Here is a 17,972-nt window from a genome sequence, read left to right as displayed (position 1 = left end):
TAAAAGTAGGTACAGAACTGTACCTAGACACTGTAGTCTAAATGTTTAATATTACGCAAGACTCATTACCATTACACACAGGCTGTTTGTTAATGACAACAGTGTTATGCAATAGTGTTTAGATTGATCAATAATTGTTTATTTACTATACTTAAGTAAGCAAAATGGCCAAGTGCGAGTTTGAGCCGCATATTTGGGGTTCCGGATCCGGACTACCATAAAAGCTGAATACACAATACCTATATTCCTTTACCGGGTCCCAAGTTTAGTATTTAAACTAAGTAATTAACACAATTTGCGAACATTCCCACGAGTAGAGTAAACATTTCGCCCTTAGGGTTCGAAACTGTAATACGGTATTTGACAACTCCTGATTTTGCCACATCTTAATATTATTATGAAAATATAGATAAACAGATAGTGTTTAGCGAAGAGAAAATTTAAATCGGTTGAAAATTGGATTTAAAGTGATTTTTTGAAAAATCTATATACCTGTCTCTTTCTCAAACGGTACTGGCGTGTGACGTCACATGCCAGTATGTCTTTCTCTGTCTAATCTTGAATGTCAAACCTTTATAACTTTGTTATTTGTAAAGGTAGCTTAAAAATTGTTTTTCTATTCGATAACAGGCATTGTGTAGTTTTAATTTATAAAACATAAGTATACAAAATAGTCAAATACCGTATTACTGAAAAATTCTGAACAAAACTTACTTAAAAATCTGGAACAAATATTTCAATTATTCAGCAATCAAAACTGAATTTACTGGATAACAGACGAATATGCGATTTCAACTCTTCAATTAAATTAAATAATCACTTATGTCAAATTATTTTGATTTCAACCTATGATTTTGCTGCGGATTCGTTTATCGCGCGCAAGCCGGTACTGTACAATTTTCCGGGATAAAAAAACTATCATAATGTCTACCTCAGTCTCAATTAATTTCCAGGTGGAGTTAGCAGACAGTTTCCAGGCGGAGATTACTATATTATTTACGGTTATATAAATTTCGGGAGCTCATTAACCCTTAACCAGGTTGAATACTATTATAAGATCACGTTAGATTAGATTTTTATTGCAAGCTTTTATTTACCTTGCAATATATGTATGTGATAATAAAACCCTAAATAGAACCCTCTTTGTCTAACAAACAACAAATATAATCGTACCTACATAGTAATCAATATCTAACGTATTGTCTTGACGTTCACATTTGCATGCAATCATTTTAATTCAATATCTATTTCTCGTGTGACAAGCGCATCTCAAAATACAACACCCAACGAAATCCACTTACCACTTACCATTGGCACCCACCACTGCCTCGCAGTTGTAGCACCGCCGGCACACGAGGCGACCGTCGCGGGCGCAGTGACATACATTACGGTAGGTCGTGTTACGTACTGTTACATCGTTCATGGATTATTCGCAACTATTTCTTCACCAGTACCTTTGAAAATTATCGTGATTTACGCACCAGTTTTATATCATTTGCGCATAAATAGAACTTAGTTCAATTAAAGGTATAGGTACTGAAGAAGCTACGTACCTACACTGTGAATAAGCACTTGCATATTTAAATACTGAAACAGCGTTTTTGTATCTAAATATCTATAAAATTGCGGAAATTACTCGTTTAAAGTGTTCCGTGAAAAGAAATTAAAAAGTGTTAACCCGAAGGTTTTAATTGAAAAAGGGTTGTGTTTTATACGAGTGCGCCCAAAGAGAAGTGTTTTTGTTTCTATGTAATGATATGAGTGTTTTGTGATTTAATTGTGTGTGTCGGTAGTTGTTGTTGCATATTAACCGTCGTTATTATTTAGGTTAATAGAGACTACAGATTAGGCATTCCTAGTAATGTTGTTTTATTAGATTTTATAAAATCTTGTCGGAGAGTTGAGTGTCTGCTGTCTGAAATAGATATCCATGGCTGTTGTTATTTTTAGCGCTTTTGTCATCAGGATATTCAAAACAATGTGTTGCGTAAAATAATAATAAAAAATAATACATTTTATGATTATTCTCTTCAGAATTTCAAAGTTTGGTATTGCGAATTTTGAAATGCCTACAATAAAAAGTTCATCAAATGAAATGAAATCATTTAGATCTTTTATTCTGGCCAGGGCAAATGGTAAAACTGCAAAAAAAGCTTCAAAAGTTATAATAATTAAGGTTGATTCGAAATGCAAGTTTGCAGATTCCTTAGTCAAACAGAAGTTTGTCCTCAACAAACTAATGACCTCGCTGCCGGTACGGCTGTTCAGCACACGTTGACGTTGCAAAACTTGTCAAGAATTTAAGCAATCCTTAAGAGTTGTCATTTTGGTTGGCCAACCTAGACCGCTTCAAACTTCACTTGTTTTTAAATTTTCAACTGTTTTAATACGATGATAGAGATTCTTTAGCGGTAGATAGTGATTTTGCCACCATGAGTGTGACGTGTACTAATGCTGTATGGTTAAGTTGGTAGGTTAAGGACAGTTTTATAATGAGACATTATGTCGTGTGTTTGATCGAGCTTGGCATCGCAGTGTTGCTTCAACAATATTCTTGGTGATACTTTAACTTTGGTTTATAGCGATAAGGCCACCTGTTGCTTACCTTGTGATTTTCTCTCTCTGTTCGTGTTTTCTGTGTCGCTTACTATATTTCTGGTGTACAATAAAGAGGCATTGTATTGCATTGTACTTTGGTATTAGTTTCTTTTACTTCAAAGTTTACTGTTAAGGTCGTTGATCGCTAGGAACTTCCAGTCGTATTTAAATTTAATTGCCTCCTCGTACTTTTAGCTGCAAATAGATTAGTTATTTGGTTATATTAATATCGACTATCTAATTTAATGTATGTTTAAAAAGCTTTTACATTCGCCAGTGAGTTTGACTGTCAGTTATTAAATTTTTACTGCGAAACTTGCCTCTTTATTTACTTACTGTTTACTTATTTATCTAATACCTTTAAAGAAGCATTTCTTATGTACCTACGTATTTTTGTTTCGGGGGTTCTAATGCTATCAATTTAATTTGCTTGGTGTGTGTGAAAAAAAATTACCATGAAAATGAGGCAGTGGAAACATTGAAATAATGACTCAATTACAGTAATAACCCACATTTAATTTTAACCATTTAACACAATGTTTCTTGTGACATTGTTAAATTTCCACTTTCATAACAGTGACTATAAAAGTCACAGAAATATTAAAAAAGTTCGCAGTCGCCGCGACCAGGACGTTTGTTTCTCGAGCTCCAAAAATACATAGTTTTCTATTTTAAAACTTTGCAATGCTTAATTATTATTTTTATTTCATTTTCCTTTGCTTTTGCCCGGTTCACTCGAACTCTAAAAAATCTGCATAAAGTTTTGGCATGTGGCGTAGCTTGCTTAAAGCACAAAGCACGAGGTACGGTTGAATGCTTACTCGTATAGCTAGTGCATATACGATAACGATCATCGATTTCTACACACGAGAGGATTTCCCAGGTGTTCGGAAAACTAAACCATAAAGATGAGACCTCAATCTGAATTGCAATGGGAATTCGCACCGGGAGGTCGGGGTAGGTATCAGGTATATAATGAAAAATACGAATATTTGTTCTCTAGTCGAGCATTTAACTTATGCAACTCGTTATGTGTCTATCCTATTTAACGATGTTTATCTGCGGTGTGGTGATGACCTATGGCTCTTATACATGGTCGTTTACTGTTGGCCTCATAGAGAAACTCATAGTCACGCAACTAGTTATGGAGAGAACTATGCTCGAAGTTTCTTTGCGAAATAGAATCCGGAATACGGAAATTTGACAAACATCTAAAGTCGCGGACACCTCGATATGCAAGTTGAAGTGGTAATGGGTCGGACACATCACTTGGAGAACCTTAGGGGGAGAAAGGTCCTCGAGTGGCGACCACGTACTAGAAGGCGAAGCGTTGGCAGACCTCCCACTAAGTGGACTGACGGAACGCTAGGGTTGCGGGAAACCGGTGGTTAGAAGTGACGATTTGGCGTTCTAAGACTGCCCCAGTGCAACTTTGGACGTCTTCCGTCAGATGATGTTGGGTTTTATTGTTGTTAATTGTCCCGTGATATTTCCTATTATTTCTGCTGCTGCTGACTGTACCTTAGTTGACAGGTTGTGTGGTGTTTATATCGTGTTTATTGATGTGTAAACGCTGTATCAATGCACTCGGTAATATTATACTATGTCACGCTTTCGCTAAACTAGAAAATATACACGTGGCACAATAAATATGAGTGAGAACTGAGAACACTAAATAAAGAAAATCTTTTATATATGTTATTACTTTTTACTAGCGACCCACCCCGGCTTCATATGGATGCACGGGTGTAACAATATGGGGTGATATGGGTATCAAAATAAATGAAAGCTAATAATTAGATCATTCCAAATCACTACAAGTTAAAAACTTTCAATAAAACCACTATTTTTTTAAGAAAACAAAAAAACTCCTTAATCTCGACTGGCTTAAAAAAACTTAAAAAAATTGGAAAGGGAAAACAAGGCAAGTAAAGTAAACGTACGAGTGCTCGTCACTGTCCCAATAGTTGGCAGTTTTAATCTTGTGTGTCATTAGCAATAAAGATGACAGCAGGTGTCGTCTATTGGGCATTAGCGCGTGGACCATTCGGACGTTTACCTTAATCTAGACTAGAACTATGTTTAAGTAACCTAAACTTCAACAGGCGGGGCGCTTTACTGGAAAATTTTAATCGGTTTTTGAACAGAATTTGCATCACAATTTTGTTTTTTTTTTCTAAATGGCAGATACTTAAATAAATAAATAATAAATAAATAAATATCACGGGACAATTCACACCAATTGATCTAGTCCCAAAGTAAGCTTAGCAAAGCTTGTGTTATGGGTAGGTACCTACTAAGCAACGGACAAATATAATTATATAGATAGATACATACTTCAATACATATTAAACACCCTTGCCAATCCGCAGTCTCCCCTCGAGATTTTTTTTTATTCGACTGGACGGCATACGAGCAAGTGGGTCTCCTGATGGTAAGAGATCACCAAATTTTCGGCCCCAACGATCATCTGTTCTCCGTGCTATATGGCCTGCCCATTGCCACTTCAACGAGCTAATTCACTTGGCTAAAACACACACAACACACAGTAACAGTACACAGTTATAACAGTGTTTTTCAAAGATAAGATCGTTTACCTTAATTCTATTGCTAAACAAAACTCGTAAAATAAAACCTCACTGCCAGACGTAATATGACAGATCAAATCAACAAATATCCGGTCGGCGCTAGCGCATTGCGCAATCGGATCATAGCATCAAAGTCGCTCATTGAGGCAGTTGTCTCACCGCCGGCGAGGAAACGATTGGCTATCGACTATTTTCTCGGTCAAGAAACGAACAAAAGATATAAGATCCTGTGTGAATAAAAGAGACACATATATTAATAGTTGATCGCTGGCGGTTCACACTGCCGGCGAGAACTCGCTCTTACATCATTTGTCGCAGCGACAAGAGCTAAGACTCGGTGAGCTATAAAACTAGCTCAGCGATACTCGCTCAGCGCTGTTAGCTTGGCGGCCGCCCGGCTCGAGCGAGTAGAGCGAGTAATCGCCCGTCGTGCTCGAACACTCGCTTTTCACTGCTCGACCACTCGTTTCTAGTTACTCGCTCTGCTCGCTTCTCGCTCATCGTCGGCAGTGGGAGAAGTGCCTGATTGTCCATTACGTAACGTCCAAACTGGAATTGACTGCATTTTAATTTTCCTTATATAATAAAATTAATAACTAGAGTAAGGCCGCTTCTTGGGTAAATCTATATTACAATTTACTAGCTTGGACCCGCGGATTCGTCTGACAATCATTTATTTATTTCAATAAATTTACACAGCATAATAGTAACACTGATCACTGTGATTACTATATTGATTTTAATTCTGTACAAAAAATAAACAAAGGAAACAATACCATTTCAGGTTTATTGCTACTTTTTGCAGGAATTATGCAATTTTTGAGGATAAAAATTATCCTATGTCCTTCCTAGGCTTTTACGCTATATCCACACCAATTTTCATCTGAATCTGTTCAGTGGTTTAAGCGTGAAGAGATAACAGACAGACAGAGTTACTTTCGCATTTATAATATTAGTAAGGATAATGATTATGATACCCGTGCCTAATATTTTTCGGGACTTAATCACGAACAATTTATTGCTAAACTTACCTCGACGTTTCGACCACAATGCAGCGCCCGTGTTCATGAGTTCACAATAAATAAAATTACCTCGACGTTTCGACCACAATGCAGCGCCCGTGGTCATGAGTTCACAATAAATAAAATTACCTCGACGTTTCGACCACAATGCAGCGCCCGTGGTCATGAGTTCACAATAAATAAATTTCCCGGGAAATATTTGTTAGAAGCGAGTCGCGAAAATTCAAATCCTACTTCCCACTATATTATACTATTATATTAGTTTTTTTTTACGTATTTTATGTCTTTTTGTTTTATATAATTTGAATTTTACAGCGCATTGGTGTTTAACTGTAATGCTGTAATTTTTTGTTGATATAAATAAATAAAGCTAGTTATTTATAAATTAGAAATATTTTCATTTATAACATAATGTATTTCAGATAAGCCTACATTGTAGAAAGTAGACTAGCAACAAGAAAGTACTTAATCCCGCTTATGGTGGGTGGCGTAGACAACCTTTTCCTAGCCATTTATAAAGATCTAGGTTAGGTCGGACAAGCTTAGAAAACTGATATATTTTATTTTTCAGTTGAAATATTTATCTTGATTCAAATATGTAAAGACGTAGGCACAGATATAGACATAGCTTTATTTCGATATCAAACTTAAAATAATACAGAATTTGGGCGTTTTAAAAAATAAAGTGTACCCTTTCGTTATTTTTGTAAAAAATATGGTTTTCTTACTCAGAATAAAGAGCACAATCAATTCCGATCATTTTAAAAAATGTCCCCAAAAAAATAAATTACAATTAGTATGGGCGTGACAAAACTGACTCATAAAATTTTGTATGAAAAAATGGCGTGCTCTTGATTCTGAATAGGAAAAACCATATTTTTTCCGAAATTTAAAAAAATAAGGAAAGGGTAGGTTAGGTACACTTTTTTTTTGGAAACGCCCATTTACAGAAAAGAGACATTTGATGTCGAAAAGGAAGTTGACTCAGCATTATGCTGCAGTAAGTATGTGCCTACTACAGCACTTATTGTCAGTCAATACCTTCATATCTTTGCATCTAGTGTGTATGTATGTAGTGTATTTTTTGTGTTTATTTATAATCCACAGTACCTATATTGTTATAAATATTTTATGAAGGCATTTATATTTTGTTTACCGTTTTAACACAAAAAATGGTAAATACTAGCTGTGTCCCGGTATCCGATCCCGATATGCTATCAAAAGACACACTCATTAAAAAAGACGTTTCCGTACGTACAAATTGCCGAGAAATCAAAGCCTAGTCATAGAAACTTTAAATTTGATAATAAGGTAGCTCTTATAGCAAAATCTGCAGTAAGTAAAATCTGAAAAAAATATTTTTACTTCCGTTTGTCTATGCCAGAAACCAATCGAAACTGACCTCTTTCCGGGTATATTTTCCTTAAGAGCAGGGCTCTGTTAAACTTGGAAATTAATAGAAACCTACAAAAAGTACAAATTTGTCTTGGTGGGCGAGTTCGACTCGCACTTGGCTGTTTTTTTATAATTACGCTTTATACGTTTAATTTACTAGTAAGTAGACTAGGAACTAGATAGCTGAATCTTTTAGCTTTTAGAGCGTGATAAACACAACAATTATAAAAGAAAACAATAATCTTATCTGCTAATTGCAGTCGCAAAGTGCAAAGACCGCGTAATAAGTCAACAAGACACGAAAACAATTCTCAAGTTACCAACGAAAGTGAAAGGCGTAGCCTCGGCCATCTTGCGTGAGAACACTCACGGTAAACATACGCGAAATATCATCGCTTGCTACCGTGACCAATGCGCGTTATGGATGCTTTGTTTACACAGTTTGAAAACGCGACGAGCAATGGGTGAGGATGTTAAACGAGTATCGTCTTTGTTGTGTTGAGGTGGTAGAAGTTATTATACAATCTTTAGTGTCGAGGCTTGTACACGCTACAAGTTGGCAATGATGCATGACGTAGCATTATTTAAAGGCGTGATGTTTATGACATCCCTAACAGCGCTTTATCATCATCATCATCAGTCAGAAGACGTCCACTGTTTAACAAAGGCCTCCCCTTTAGAACGCTACAGTGAACAACTCGCCACTTGCATCCACCGGTTGCTCACAACTCTCGCGATACCGTCAGTCCATCTAGTGGGAGGCTTGCCACCGTTTCGTGGTAACTCGAGAAATTTTCTTTCCCAGGGTTATCTGTTATTCGAGCTATGTGGCCCGCCCATTGCTTGGGTAATTTAAATTTTTCGCTTAATTTCCATATTCTGGATTCTATAGCGCAAAGAAACTCCGATCTCCGATCTCTCTCTTCATAAATAGCTCGTTGCGAGACTCTGAGCCTCTCCAAGAGGCCAACAGTCAAGGACCTCGTCTGAAAGCCGTAGGTCATAAACGGCGGACATAAGACTATTTATCAGGTTGGTGGTTGGTGCTGATTACGGATTGTAACTTATGAGGTATCATTAGATTCGTCATAACTGTCGGAGTGACATAGAGTATATAATATATTTGTATTGTAACAATATGGGAATCAAATGAAAGCTGATAATTAGCCCATTCTAAATATATACGGGTTATAATACTTTTAATCTACTATTTTCACAGAAATATCTAAAAGTATAAAATAAAAAAACATTAAATTTAAAAAATCAAAAAACCCGACTGCCTTAAAAACTAAAAGGAAGAAAATAAGTCTAGTGGTCTAGGACTCTGTCAAGAAGCTCATTTAAGGTTCGACAGTCGGGACCCATTCAAATCGTAACCAGCTCAAAAAATTTTGGTAATGGGTCCCGACTGTTGAACCTTAAATGAGCTTCTTGACAGAGTTCTAGACCACTAGACTTATTTTCTTCCTTTTAGTTTTTAAGGCAATCGGGTTTTTGATTTTTTGAATTTAATGTGTTATTTTATGCTATTTTTAGTAGCTGTACTGCTCGTGGGCGAGCCTCACATACCCTCTGCTTCCAAGAACAGGGCTGGAAAGCTGGCAAGCCGGCAAAGCTTGCAAGGCGCATTTTCCACTCCATAAAAAAGGTTTATATGTACTTACGCATTACTTTTTTTAAAGTAATTCTGTCCTGATCTGAACCTTGACTTAATTATTATTAATTAAGTCAAAGTCAAAATATCTTTATTCAATTTAGGCTATAACAAGCACTTATGAATGTCAAAAAAAATCTACCACCGATTCGGAAAAACCTCTGTTGAGAAGACTCCGGCAAGAGACTCAACGAGGTATATTTTATTTTAAACATATTGTGTACAATATTGTGTATAATATTAGTTTAAATACCATATCGGACGTGGAGCCCGACGTAAAATAATATACTAAGAAATATCATTACCACCCTAAAATCCAATGTCTGCTGTTCAACTTAAAACATCAATGTTTTTTTTCACTTAGGTACATAATATGGCATAATCAGTTACATACGCTCAAAATAAATAACCCTCCTTTGGGCTGTCGGGTAAAAAGTAAAACTTTGTCCAAATTTTAGCCTCGCAAGTACTAGAGATTTTTTACGTCTACAGGGTGTATTCATATAGACGAGGCATTCATCACAATTACCGCTGTATTCACAGGGTGTAGTGGCGCGGAATGCGAGAACTGTAACACATCGTATCTCATATTTATAGCCATTTACTATTTATTGTCGGGCAAAGGAATCATGTTTGTGTATTTTTTTTATCAAAGTGCTCGAAACATAACGAGATGTCGGGAAAGATCTGAGTAATACGTTGTTCTTACAATTATAGTTCTGAAGAACTCTGTGACTTGAAGTCTCATAGACGTAAACTGTACTAGATGTTTGGAAATGAATATTATGTACATTATAAATGCATAAGTAATTATTATGTATGAACTATTAATGAGGGATGACAAAAATCTTATAAAGCCTTTGGTAGCCTAGTGATTTGACCTGTACCTACCCTCTCAAACAGACACGCTCACACCTCTGAGTTTTTCTATATTTATGTGCGAAATTACATTGCGCCATAAAATTTTGATTTCCGATTCTGAATTCTAATTCGATGCGATCTGCAGAATATTTTACTTCAAGATAACACATTATCAAAGCTTAGATTTAATGCCTTAGAGGTAGCACAATGTACAAAGATGTGTTTTTATTTGTCAACAATGTTATTTCTATCTTTTTGAATATAAAGCACTATGTTAAACTAAATGACAAACAAAAACATTGAATCAGGCGTTACTTTGCGAAGGTCCATATCAATGAATTATAAACAATTACTTTGCGCACCGGTGACCAAAGCGCAAGTAAGTGTTTATAGTTGATTGATATGGACCTCCGCAAAGTAACGCCTGATTAATAAATTATTTGCACGTTTGCTTCTAAATAAACTAAGCGATATCGTTAAGCCGGTCAAAATATTTGGTGGTCGCGGATGAGCGAAGTAATTGTTTTTTATTATAGCTGTTCATTAAACAAAAAAAGTTTAACTAATAATTTGAACAAAGTTCGCGGCAGGTACTTTGGAAGACGGTTTACGAACCCATATCATTTTAAAAAGACGAAATGAGGACCCCATCAAAGTTCCTCGACATTATCTTTTCACGCACTCTCACACAAACGTCAAACGATATATCGCCTCCATAAAGCCATGAAGGCCTAGCAATATCGCAGCATTACCTCCCTAGTGCAAAAGGGCATATCTACCGCCCACCCTCATGTAACATGAGACTTTCCAGAGCAAAAGGCAGACGCGGGAGAAATTTATTTTGTGACATTACCCCCGTTCGGTCGTACCGGGTCTTCATCAGAAACAATGGCATAGAAAATCAGTTAGCGAACGTTGTTTGGAGTTCGATGGATTTTATGAATAATGGAGTTCGGGAAAACAGGACGTGACAAACAAGCATAAATAATCAGCATGTATGTACTTACAGTCGTAAATGATAATAGGCCGGCTGTGATGTCTGAAGTTGGGGATGGAGTTATTTTTAACCCTAGCCCTCAAAAGACTGTGTTTTTGTCGTCTTAATATAGAGACGACCAGATGGCCTAGTGGTTAGAGAACCTGACTACGAAGCTTGAGGTCCCGGGTTCGATTCCCGTGTCGGGGCAGATATTTTTATGAAAAATACGAAGGTTTGTTCTCGGGACTTGGGTGTTTAATATGTATTTAAGTATGTGTCTATTTATATAATTATATTTTTCCGTTGCTTAGTACCCATAACACAAGCTTTGCTAAGCTTACTTTGGAACTAGGTCAATTGGTGTGAATTGTTCGTTATACTTATCTGGTGTATAGTTAGGCTTGATAAGTCTTCAAATTCTTTTGAAATACTTCAACAAGTGGTTGGGTTTGTTTGATTGAATACTCTTGTAAATGTCTTTTGGGATAGTTTTAACCCCCGTTGCAAAAAGAAGGATGTAATAAGTTTGACGCCAATGTCTGTTTATCTGTATACCTATCAACGAATAAATGTCTGTGGCAACGTAGCTCTCATACAGATGGACCGATTTCGATACGGTTTTATTCCTGGCTGTAATTTTGAACACCTTAAATTTAAATGTTGAACTTTTTGAAGCAATAATCTATTTGTGAACAACTAAGTAACTTGAGCTGACCGCGGATCGGCAAGCACAGCGTAGGACGTCCACCAACGAGATGGACGGATGAGCTGGTTAAAGCCGCGGGTTCACGGTGGATGCAAGCCGCTGGCAACCGAAGCAACTGGAGGTCTACGAGTATGGGGGAGGCCTATATCCAACAGTGGACATATTACGACTGAGATGATGATGATGATGATGATAAATCCGACCAGCGCTTCAATACAGAGCAAGCTAGAAAAATAACTACATACATGTCTTTGCAGCTGAACCTATTTGATTTGATTTTTGTGATTAGTTACGTGAGAAGAACTCTAAAAATGAGTCATCATCCCAGCCTATAAACGTCCCACTGCTGGGCCAGGCCTCCTCTCAGAACAAGAGGGCTTGGGCCATAGTTCCCACGCGGGCCCATTGCGGATTGGGAACTTAGCACACACCATTGAATTGCTTCGCAGGTTTGTGCAGGTTTCCTCACGATGTTTTCCTTCACCGCAAAGCTCGTGGTAAATTTCAAATGCAATTCCGCACATGAATTTCGAAAAACTCAGAGGTGGGAGCCGGGGTTTGAATCCACGACCCTCAGCTTGAGAGGCGATAGGTCAAACCACTATGCCACCACGGCTTAAAAATGAGTAATTAGTCAAAAGAATCTACAAATTGACTTCACTGCTGTAGTCAACTAAACAAACTGTCAGCCAGTCATTGTGAGCCGCCGACTGACCTTTGCCCCGACCCTGCTTAGCTGTAGTCGACGAAACTGAATCACGTGGATGGAACCTTTTCATAAACAATTTAGCTATGATTTATTTAACAAATAAATGGGATGTCAACATGACATTAGTAGCACAAAGTTTCCACCCTAGTACAGTCAACGTCATAAATAAGTAATCACTTTTGTACCTTGTCATTTTAACGTCATGTGTGAAAAGTATACGAAATTGAGTACCGACTGAAAGCGACAAGGTACAAAAGTGATCACTTATTTATGACGTTGACTGTACTTGATTTAGTTTCCTCGCCTGTATTAACACATAATCAAATAACTTTATTCACAGATAGCAGAAAAATTACCATTTTTTTAAATAATGAAGGTATTTGAATAAATTCAATACATTAACTTAACAAAAATGTAGATAATTGGGGTATCTGAGATGCTTTTGTTGTTTCAATTAAATTCTCAAATAATAATATAATTCTCAAATAGAGTCATTACCCACGAAAGTACATACAAAGCAGCATTGAATCAAATGTTCGTCTTCAACTTGCCAATATTTTCTAAACTGCAGAACAATAATTAATTTAAATTGATATTAGCCTTTTTTACGCACGTACAACTTTTCTTAAGCCTTTTAATTACTAACAATAGGTTAATTACATTAATTTATTTTCTTTCGTGACTAAAAATTCGCGTAATATTCGTGGTAAGGGCTCATTATGATTCTAGGAGACGACGCAAGGTCGTTCCCACGTAATATTTTTACGATTGAGGCATAGCACGGCTCGGATTTGCGCTAACGTGCCCCAAGTTATAAAATATTGATGGTGAAATATAATGCCGGGGGTAGCGATGCTCTGCGGGATATGTTGCTTGGATTTTGTTTATGTTGGAAACAGAAAGTTGCGAAACTATATTTTTGATTTGAGACAAACATTGTGTCTTAGGGGCGGTAAATAAGGAGTCTATTGACTTGAGAGTTTATTGATTGTCTAAGCCCGAAGTCGATTGAAAAATATTGCTTTACAAAAATTGTAGATAACATTGGCGCAGCTTGCGAGCAGTGCCAGCAGCCCAAGCAGGGGTACCCTGCTGCTCGTGCTCATGTTGGTGCTAAGTATACCCGGCTGCGCTCCCAGCAGTACATACATCAAACTCATTACGCCCTCAGACATTAAATATATGCAAAAATGGCCCTGAGGTTTTATTTAGGGGTTGCAACCAAATTAGGCTGCATGTTACTACACTTAGGATACTGTTTCCGAGCAAGTTTGATGAGAAAACCTTACTGAATGATTGATTATTACCTAATCTTGTTTATTTAAAATTATGTTAGAGAGCGTATAATGGACGCCCTACGGCTGATATGATGGATATTGAAACCATATGGTACCCTATTCCTAAATCAGTAGATACTGAGATATTGATGATTTATAAAAATATTTTTAAAAAAACTTATGTTTCTGGTCTTTATTTTGTGTAACACAGGATACCTACATTCTAGAGAGCAGCAGAAACATAATTATGTTTATTAGAACGAGTCGATATGGAGTTGATAAACCCTCTAAAGTATCTTTAATTCTATGAAACATGAAGGATGTAACAAAAATTCATTTATTGCCAGACTTTAAATTAGCCAACCTCATCAAGGAAATTTACTTTGACTTATCAATAGTTTCCCCTGATAATAAACTTGTTACAATGTTGTGCTCCTGACGTTCGGGACTTGCTAATGAACTTTGTAACAAAGTTAAGATTTCGGTATGATAGTCGGACATAAGTTCATAGCGTTTGAGGATTCATAAATTAAAGGTAATTTAACGGTTTGGTTCCCAACTTCGTAATTACCAACAGAGCTTCTCGAATTACTTAAAAGATCATTATTACTAAATCTGTTGTGGACCAAATGAATACAATAACGACGCTTATATTAACATATTGTTTAACAGAACTTACACAAAATTTAACAATATCACTAATTATTATAAAAATAATCTAGTCAAATAACTCGCCCCTCGCCATTCCCAGCGCAAAAGTGCCCAAACATTTTGTGTAACTTAAGTATCTATAATAAGAAAAGATAAAGAAGGAATTTATTCACATTTACAATAAGAACAGTCATAATTTACATGGTAACTTTGTTTTTGTTTCAGAAAATGAAGCTGTATTGGTTAATGCTTTGCTTGACGATAGCTGCAGCGCGTCCGTCGGTGGATGTTGAAAAAACTGTGCAACAAGTGCAGAATATTTTGAAAGCCAATTCACAGCTACCAAGATTAACAAGGCAAGAAATTTTGGAACTACTAAACGACATTAGAGCTGAAGACGCCAAAAGTACTTCAACATCTTCCGAATTGCCAACAAGCACAGAAAAAGTAACGTCAACATCACCCTTCAGTAACGAAGAGAATGAAATCAATCCCATAACTGCAATACCAGATTTTAAGGACAATCTTGTATCAGATAAGAAAGAGTCTTTTGTATCAGCTGCAGCACCAACAAAATCCCCTATTGAGAGTACGACGAAGGCCCAACCTACGTTGATGGTGGTGCTTCCTTATACTCCACGAGATGGTTCCTCTTTACAAGAATTATACACAAAACCACCTCGAACAGAAGTAGTGGCCATACCAAAAACTACACCTAAGCCTCTTAAAGTATTACAAAATGAAAAACTTGAACAAACTTTGAAAAATAATCGTAATTTGGCAAATTTGTACATGCAGGATATCCCTGCTGAGTTACAGGCGTTTCTTGATGGCCACGGGTTGAAAGGAAGTTCAGGAAAAGATCATTTCTTACTACCACTTGATGGTTTTAAGCCACTTCCACCTGCAAGAGTTGTTGATGGATCAGTACAGTTACCAGAAAATATTCTACTTGCCTATGATTTGATATCACCAAGTTCAGAAGTAACTTCATCAGATAGTAAAGATAATAAAGCTGTTAACAATTACTTATACGAACCTTTGCGTCCAGAATTACCCTTTGAATTAGACACATCCGAGACAAAAGCTCAAAAAACAGTTCTCCCTTATGATTTACCAAAAACCCGTACAACTAAGTTATCTAATAGCGATCCATTGCCAATGTTGGAGCTCATAGATTATGATTCTTTTAAAGTGATTCCTCTTGACAAAGGTCCTAGCCCAGTTGAAGAAATTAAGTCGGTGATTGATAGTGAACAAAGTAAAAGACAAACTAATGATACTGCATCTCCAGTGGAAGTTACAACTGCAGCTCCTGATTTAAAAGAAGAGTCTTCAGTAGATTCCGCAGCTGCATCGGCAGATTCAGGTGCTTCAATTTCTGATTTGGAGGAGTCTTTTGGAGGTGCCGCTCCAGAGGTGCCGGGTGACTCAGAACTGCCACCACCGAGAAAGAACGGCTTTTACTGGATGGCTGACTGGAACAGTTTTCTTGAAGTTGGTGATGGAGACACAAAAGTAAATATTCGTTTTGAGCCCAAACTAGGCGACCCACAAATGTTTTTGCCTGTCAGTGTACCATAAACAATTTGGTTAATACAATATTATTTAATATTATTTTTCTAGTCTGTGGTTTCTGTGGTATAGAAAAAGGAGTCTGTAAGTAGGAAGGGTAAATATTATTTTGGATTATTATTAATTTATTTTGAGCTACGAAGCTATCTTGAGTTAATTAAATGTCGGATTGTAATTGCATAGTCAATTATAAAGAACCAGCAGTTTATGTTTTCCGTCCTATAATTAGTACAAGTAATCAAGTTTTCTAATTGCTACTATGTAGCTTGATTTATTGCGATAGTATTACTTGAACGATTTACAATGCTCTGTTAAACGCATTCATCTAAGATGAGTTGCAGCGTAACGAAGCGATGAAATGCAAACAATTGGGACAGTGGGCGATGAACCAAATCGAAAGTGAAATATGTAGTGAAATCGTGTCGTGTTGTTGCGACAAATTAATTGTAGACGAGGCGGCATTATTGAATGTTTGCTAACAACGTAGTAAAATAAATTGTTTCTAATATAAGCATTTAATAAAAACTTGTTTTATTACGTTTGAAAGTTTTCGGGGGGCTGCTACATACTACGCTTGTAAAGTTATTATGGAACATTAAGAAAGTTTATTTCTAAATGAATTCAGAAGACCATAACTCTGAAGAGGGAATAAACGAGCATGTATGACAATAATTTAGTAACGCTATTTCCCCGAGTGAGAGATAAACTTGACAATAACCCCGACATCGCTTAAGTATGTAGCTCTATATACCTACATAGGTTATAGTATCCTGAAATAAAATTTTCTCAGCAGTCTGTTTCACAAACTTTCAACGCGCAGGAATCTCTTAGCGAAATATATACATCACTTACAATGTCAATGCACTAACATTACTGCACTTTGTCTGCTAAGAATTCATTTATCGATTTTCCACAGGATCTATGCCTTTTTCTGGACAAAAAATGTCTGTGTCTATGTCTGTGAACTTGAAAGTTCTGCTTCAATACATTTTCATAAAAATCATAATTAATTTCTTTAGAATTTCATAGAATAGAAAACAACATATTCATTTGCTAGAAATTTGTTTAAAAATTAATGGATCACCACACATTTTATTGGCTATCGTAGCAGTTTGCAAAATAAGAATTTAATACTTACAAATAAATGTGCTATCGTTTTTAATTTCTTCGAAAAATGGCGACAACGTTTGTCACGTCTTTTCCGTGTATATGTCTTTTTGTGTTTTTATAGTTTTTTCCAAATTATTATATACATTATCTTTTTTGAAGTATCATCGCAGCAACCATCCAATTTGTGAGTGATTAACTCGAGTGGCGATTCATTACAGACTGATCCAGGTAAATGAATAGTTACAAAGCTTTTTACCCAGATATAGGCCTCACGATTTTCACTCACTATTAATTTATTTTAAAACTATTTAGTATGCATGCTTGACGAATTAATTAAATTAATTTTCATAACCCTATACAATAAAATAAACTTTCTTTGAACTACATCAGTTTTAGATAGGTACCAAAAATTACGATAGAAACGCGATTATTCATTCAACCAGTTCTATTTGTACAGAGTTCACAACTAAACTGTACCTACATAAATAATGGGGAGGTATTATTCAGTGATGTTCCGGGAACTGTTATTTCAGTGTTCCAGCCACTATGTCTTCATATGTTCTTGTGTGCGATCGAACATAGTATGCTGTTAAAGTAAAGGTACACCTGCATTAATATCTGCCACAGCGGAGCTTGCAAAAATATCTAACACGTCCTACCGGCTGCAGAAATAGAGTCGTATCAGATATTTTCGGATGATTTTTTCTAAAGAGTTGATTCACACACACACACATACTTGTCAATTCGTATTGGTACAAAATAATAAGTAGCACATATTTTTATTAAAGGAAATATCAATAGGTACATAGATAAAAACGTCCAGGGACCAATCATGCATGGATTTTAA

The 17,972-nt window shown here is 36.3% G+C and overlaps 1 protein-coding gene across 1 annotated transcript; it reads left to right on the top strand.

Annotated features, from left to right (window-relative positions):
• The first annotated feature begins 1,250 nt into the window (after positions 1 to 1,250).
• Positions 1,251 to 16,540, top strand: LOC141429785 (uncharacterized). Its single transcript, XM_074090321.1, has 2 exons — positions 1,251 to 1,390; positions 14,666 to 16,540. The coding sequence occupies exon 2, from the start codon at positions 14,669 to 14,671 to the stop codon at positions 16,022 to 16,024; it is 1,356 nt and encodes a 451-aa protein (XP_073946422.1). The 5' UTR covers positions 1,251 to 1,390; positions 14,666 to 14,668; the 3' UTR covers positions 16,025 to 16,540.
• The last annotated feature ends 1,432 nt before the right edge of the window (positions 16,541 to 17,972 follow it).

Source organism: Choristoneura fumiferana, chromosome 7 (genome assembly GCF_025370935.1).
Source record: "Choristoneura fumiferana chromosome 7, NRCan_CFum_1, whole genome shotgun sequence".
In the NCBI taxonomy this organism is placed as follows: domain Eukaryota; kingdom Metazoa; phylum Arthropoda; class Insecta; order Lepidoptera; family Tortricidae; genus Choristoneura; species Choristoneura fumiferana.
The sequence above is the reverse complement of the archived record's forward strand: the minus strand, read 5'-3'. Positions and strand labels throughout refer to the sequence as shown.